General features: G+C 39.4%; 1 protein-coding gene across 1 annotated transcript; it reads right to left on the bottom strand.

Moving 5' to 3' along the window:
• Positions 1 to 3459: 3459 nt before the first annotated feature.
• On the bottom strand, positions 3460 to 5898 carry LOC138876433 (uncharacterized). Its single transcript, XM_070155353.1, has 4 exons — positions 5310 to 5898; positions 4932 to 5068; positions 4188 to 4334; positions 3460 to 3588 (listed from the first exon to the last, which is right to left on the bottom strand). Exons 1-4 carry the CDS (start codon positions 5896 to 5898, stop codon positions 3460 to 3462), a joined length of 1002 nt encoding a protein of 333 aa, XP_070011454.1.
• Positions 5899 to 6280: the final 382 nt, after the last annotated feature.

Consider the following 6280-nt stretch of genomic DNA (forward strand, 5'->3'; position numbering starts at 1 on the left):
CATGGGAGGGTGATTTTGAGCAGGAGGGTTTGTTTGGAGAAGGAGAAGAAGAGGGGGCGGGTGCTTTTTAGGGTTTTGGGTAATGAAGAATGAAAAAATGGGAAGGGGGGGGGGTAACTCGTTTGTTTATGGGGCGGACCGGGTCGGGTTGACCTGGTAGGAGTTTATTTGATTTGGGTCTGGTTGATTTAAATTAAAAGGTGGCCAAATCCGATTTTCTTCTTATTTCCAATGCTTTTTATTTTCTTCTTTTATTTTTCTTAAACTAAAACTAAATTCTAAAAATCCTAAATTATCCTATAGAACTAAATTAATTTATAAAAGTGCAAATTAACTCTCAATAACAATTAACACACAATTAAATAGCAATTACGATAAAATCACACAATTTGGACATTAAATGCTAAAAATGCAACGTACATTATTTTTATGATTTTTTGTTCTTGTAAAACAAACTTAATTGCTCCTAATTGTAGAATTAAATCCTAAATACAAATGCGACATATTTTTTGTATTTTGTATTAATTTAACAAATACATGCACGGGCAAATACAAATAATTATCCAAAAATGCCACGAAAATTCTCAAAATTGCACACAAAGGAAAATTATTTTAATTTGAATTTTTGGGAGTAATTATCACATAGGGCAAAAATCTCGTGCTTACAGCTACCACTCTTTACCTAGGAATGATGAAAGAGTTGTCGGGTAAAGAAATGATGACCAATTTTGACCGAATGGGGTGAATTGAAAAACGGAGGCTGAACTCCGATTTCTGAGTTGCCTACATATCCCTGGTATTACAGGAATCAGTACGTGTGTAGTTCTGGATCCAATGGTGAATGAAACCGTTGGAGTTGTTATAGGAATGACCGTGTGTTTCGGAAAGGGTTCTTTTGGGTAAGACAGTATCAGATGAATTTATGTGAAATCATGAATATGAATTTGAAGCGTCATGGTAATGTCAATGAGCAAATACTTGAACGGTCATAAAGTAAGAAGTGGGAATTAATGGTAATCGGTTACATTTTGAAATAATTGCCGGAGGTGAATGTTATGAATGGAAATCGGAGCGAAGATTGCTCCCATTTGAAGAACAGTTCCTTCCCGGATTACCTTCAAAATTTAAAACATGATGCATGCAAATATATGGGTTATTGCAAGAATTTAAATATGATGCAAATTCTCTTTGGACCATGAAAGTTGTCTTTGGACGGTGAGGATGATGTCCTTGAACCATGACATCCTGGGCCATGAATTGTGGGATAAGGGATTCGTAGGCCATGAATTGATGTTCTTGGTCCATGAAGATGATGCCTCTGAACTATGACGCCTTTGAATAATTATGTGCAATATTGAGAGATCTTCAGGCCATGACATGGTGTCTTCAGGCTATGAGGATGATGCCTTCGGACTATGGCGCCTTTGGACAAGATGGTGATGTTTCAGCCCATGAGATGCAAAGACATGATGTTGGGTCATATAAGAAGCAAAAAAAGACATAGCTTAGTCTTGTATAAGATAGTGCTAGATTTCAAGTAGCATAGCATTCGGTATTATTCAAGGAAAGGCAGAGCTTAGCCTTATGTAATTGAGGAGGCAGGGCTTAGCCTCATGCAAGAAAGGAGACAGTGCTTAGTCTCATGCAATTAGGAGACAGTTCTTAGTCTCGATGCAAGGAAAGGATGTGCTTAGCCTAATGCAATTGAGGATGCAATGCTTAGCCTCATGCAAGAATATGAGACAATGCTTAGTCTCAATGCAAGGAAAGACAGTGCTTAGCCTTATGCAATTAGAGAGGCAATGCTTAGCCTCATGCAAGAAGAGGAGATAGTTCTTAGTCTCATGTAATTAAAGGAGACAGGGCTTAGTCTCATGCAATGGAAAGCAATGCTTAGCCTTATGCAATTATGGAGGAAATGCTTAGCCTCAAGCAAAATAGTAGACAAGGTTTAGTCTTATACAAGAAAAGGAGACATGGCTTAGTCTCATGCAAGGAAAGGTAGTGCTTAGCCTTATGCAATTAGGGAGGCAATACTTAGCCTTATGCAAAATAGAAGACAAGGCTTAGTCTCATGCAATGGAAGGCATTGCTTAGCTTTATGCAATTAGGGGGCAATTCTTAGTCTCATGCAATAAGAGGCCACACTACAAAAAAACTAGAATTAGCTACGAACGTCGTCGCTAATCTGTCGCTAAATCGCCCGTAGCTAACAGAATTTCTTGATATTTGTCGCTAATCCATCGCTAAATGAGATTAGCGACAGATTTGTTTGTATAGCTACAGAATTTGTCCATCGCTAAAACTAAATTTTTTAGTAGTAAGGAGACAGTGCTTAGTCTCATGCAATTAAAGGAGACAGGGCTTAGTCTCATGTGACGGAAGGCAGTGTTTAAGCCTTATGCAATTAGGGAGGCAATGCTTAGATGCAAAATAGAAGACAAGCCTTAGTCTCATTCAAGGAAAAGATATAGGGCTTAGTCTCATGCAAGGAAAGGAGATAGGGTTTAGTCTCATGCAATGGAAGGTAGTGCTTAGCCTTATGCAATTAGGGAGGCAATGCTTAGCCTATGCAAAATAAGAGACATGGCTTAGTCTCAAGTAAGAAAAGGAGACAAAGTTTACTCTCATGCAATGGAAGGCAGTGCTTAGACTTATGAAATATATGAGACAGTGCTTAGTCTCGTGCAAGGAAAGGTAATGAGTGGTAGCAGAGTATTTCCTAGCTGGAGATATATTTGCATTTGGCAATTTTGTCGTTATGAGGATAGTGATGTGTGTATTTGTGAATACTCCTGTTATGTTCATTGTGCCTGCATACAAAGAAAAATTGTGAGTTTTGCGAGGAAGGTTGGTTCGTGCTTTTGTATTCTGCTTGCCTATGCTCATGTCTTGAGATTCTGTTTGAGTTACCCTAGGTAACATATGGCTATCATAGAAATAAAGCTTTCGAAAAGATATGCGTGCATTTGATGAATGTAGTTATTTAAAAACATAGTAGTATGCAATATCAAGAAAATTATATGAACCAATGACTGTGACAATTTAGAGACATCGTGATTTCCTTGCATTGAATTCTGCCCCAGTTTACTAAGCAATTCTTTGGTCGTTCCGCATATGATAAAATTGGCTGGACTTGCTTCAAAATTTTATGGGTACTCCTCAAAATTCTGCCCTAGTTTCTAACTATGGGAAAATGAAGATTTTATTAAGATGTGACCGAACCCACAGGGCTGCGTATGTATCCCCTCTTAAACGGGAATCAGGTCAGCGTAGTTCAGTTATATCAAATGAAGAAATATAAACAATCCTAAACATAGTATCTTTTAACAGCGTCTGAGTCGATAGGTTTTGGCCAAATTTCTCGGTCCATTTATGCAAGTATGAGTGCTCCTCCTGTTAGTACTCTATGAACCATGTAGGTCCCTTGCCAATTGGGGTGAAAATTTCTCTTTGGCTTCATCTTGGTGCATGAAGATCCGCTTCCGCACCAGCTGCCCCGGTGTGAATTGTCAGGGTTTGACCCTTTTGTTGAAAGCTCTGGACATTCTGTTCTGATAAAGTTGACCATGGCATACCATATTCATTCTTTTCCCATCAATAAGAGCTTATTGTTCATAGCGACTTTGTATCCATTTTGCATCAATAAGTTCTGCTTCTTGTATAATTCTCAAAGAGGGAATTTCGACTTCAGCGGAAATGACAGCTTCAGTACCGTAGACCAACATGTAGGGAGTTGCTCCGGTTCATGTGCGGACTCTGGTACGATACCCCAATAAGGAAAATGGTAATTTCTCGTGCCATTGCTTGTGGTTGTCTGCCATCTTTCTCAATATTTTCTTAATATACTTGTTGCCAGCCTCCACGGGCTCCATTCATTTGGGGAATGTATGTTGTGGAATTCTTATGCTTGATTTTGAAGGTTTCACACATGGCTTTCATTAAGTGGCCCCAGCATTCTTTAGACCAAATGACATCATTTTATAGAAATACACTCCCCATGGCATAATAAAGGTTGTCTTCTCGGCATCTTCTTCATCCATCCATATTTGATGATATCACGTGAAGCAATCTATAAAGGAGTGGAGCTCATGCTTGGCACAATTGTTGATCAGTATATGTATATTGGGTAACGAGAAATCATTTTTGGGACTTGCTCTATTTAAATACCAATAGTCGACACATACTTTGACCTTCCCATCTTTCTTTGGAACTGACACGATGTTAGCCAACGAGGCAGGATATTCAGCCACTCTGAGAACTTTAGCTTTGATCTTCTTGGTAACTTTCTCTTTGATTTTCAAACTCATATCCGGCTTGAACTTTCTGAGTTTCTACTTTACAGGAGGACACATCGAATTGGTAGGTAGTTTATGAGCCACTATAGACGTGCTCAAATTAGTCATATCATCGTAAGACCATGCAAAAATATCTTCATACTCTTTCAGGAAACATATGTACTCTTCTTTCTCTGATGGTGACCGGTGAATGCTTATGCGAGTTTCTTTGACTGTTTCGGAATATCCCAAATTGACTACCTCGGTTTCGTCCAAATTGGACTTAGGCTTGCTCTCAAAAAATTTCACTTCTCTAACAATTTCCTCAGGTATTATATCTTCTTCTTCTATTTCCTCTGAATCACTATCCTTATGTTGTGTTGTCTCATTACATGTCACCGTTGTTGGTTCATCAAGATAAGTAATGATAATGTTGTAGAGAAATGTAAAGGATAATAGTGAATACTAAAATAGCAATGCATTAAATAAATCTTGAAAACAAGTACGGCTCGATGACTCGAGCAATTATTTCAAAACAAAATACGTCCAAAACAAAATACTAAAAATGTCTTAAATGTTTAAAATTGCTTTTAAAAATAGATCATGCTAATTGCCAGGCTACCCAGGAAATCGAGGGGGTCGGGACGGTGCAACCGTCCAGTTCTTGAGAACAGCTACTTTTCCCATGGTCTGAATTGTAAGGTCTTCCTCCTCCTCCTCAACTATTGCACTGAAATCCATGTCTTCATCGTCCATAAATAGATTCCTCAGGCCAGCCAAAACCTCATCTTCTTCAGATCCCCATATCACATCAGTTTGTTGAAATATCTAGTGCAGACGCGGTATTGGCTGTTCAAGAGGGTAATAAGGACCACACCATGGTGGCGACCAATTCTGATACTCGTGCCAGGTGTATTCATATCCCAAGCCCAAAAGTTGTGACGTGATGCTTTAGCTGTATCGGTTTGGTGATCTCTTGAAGATTTTTGTCGAGACCCTTGCCGAGTTCATACCCTATCCATAACAATATACTTTCAATCTTATTACTATACCATTTGTCTTTCTCAATTGCATTGTCGCGCTCGATGTGATGGTACGTTTCTCCGCCCAACTTCCTTCTATTCTCGACAATCAGAACAGTTTGATTGGTGTAAATGGGATTACTTCCATCCCCGTGGATGATTACTTCTTGATGATTCCATTCGAACTTCAAGGCCTGGTGTAGCGTGGAGGCTATGGCCCCAACAGCATGTATCCACGGTCGTCCCAACAGTAAATTGTATGTGGAGGATATGTCTAATACTTGACATTCAACATCAAACCATGTCAGGCCTATTTGCAAACATAGGTTGATTTCCCCAAGCGTGGCCCTTTGGGACCCATCGAATGCTTTCATGTTCATAGTTCCTACTCGTATCTCATGCAAACCTCTACCCAACCTCTTTAAAGTAGTCAATGGACAAATGTTGAGACTCGAACCCCCATCTATCAGGACCTTGGCGATGAATTTATCCTCAAACTGTACTGTGATATGTAGTACCCTGTTGTGACTTAATCCTTCTGGTGGTAGCTCATCTTTGTGAAAAGTGATCTTATGGCTTTCCAACACTTGTCCTACCATCTTGGCTCTTTCTCCACTAGTGATGTTGTCGGGTAAATAGGTTTCAACACTTTTATCAATGCATTCTTATGCGCCTCAGAATTCTGTATTAGTGATAGAATGGATATCTGAGCAAGGGTTTTGTTTAGATGATCAACCATAGAATACTCTCTTGCTTGCACCTTTCTTTAAATATCATGCGGGCTAGTTTCAGTGATAGGCTACTTGGGAGCGGCTTTATTACTTGTTCCTCCCAAATGCTCGGGCATATAAACCCTACCGGTCCTGCTCATACCTTGTGTGCACCGGTTTCTTCCATTTTCCCGTTTTCTTTCCTTCTTGCCTCTATAACATAGTCCCAAGGTACGGTATTGGACTTAAAGGACGGTGTGGGTGCTACTGT

Source organism: Nicotiana sylvestris, chromosome 8 (genome assembly GCF_000393655.2).
Source record: "Nicotiana sylvestris chromosome 8, ASM39365v2, whole genome shotgun sequence".
Taxonomy (NCBI): domain Eukaryota; kingdom Viridiplantae; phylum Streptophyta; class Magnoliopsida; order Solanales; family Solanaceae; genus Nicotiana; species Nicotiana sylvestris.

Bases quoted from the DNA above. Each gene is read 5' to 3' on its own strand.
- LOC138876433 (XM_070155353.1), bottom strand. From the start codon at position 5,898: ATGGTAGGACAAGTGTTGGAAAGCCATAAGATCACTTTTCACAAAGAT. The intron at 5,069-5,309 runs GTATATTGTTAT...GGGGATCTGAAG, and splicing joins GTATAGTAATAAGATTGAAA to AAGATGAGGTTTTGGCTGGC. The intron at 4,335-4,931 runs GTTGCACCGTCC...CCTGTAAAGTAG, and splicing joins CTGTTCTCAAGAACTGGACG to AAACTCAGAAAGTTCAAGCC.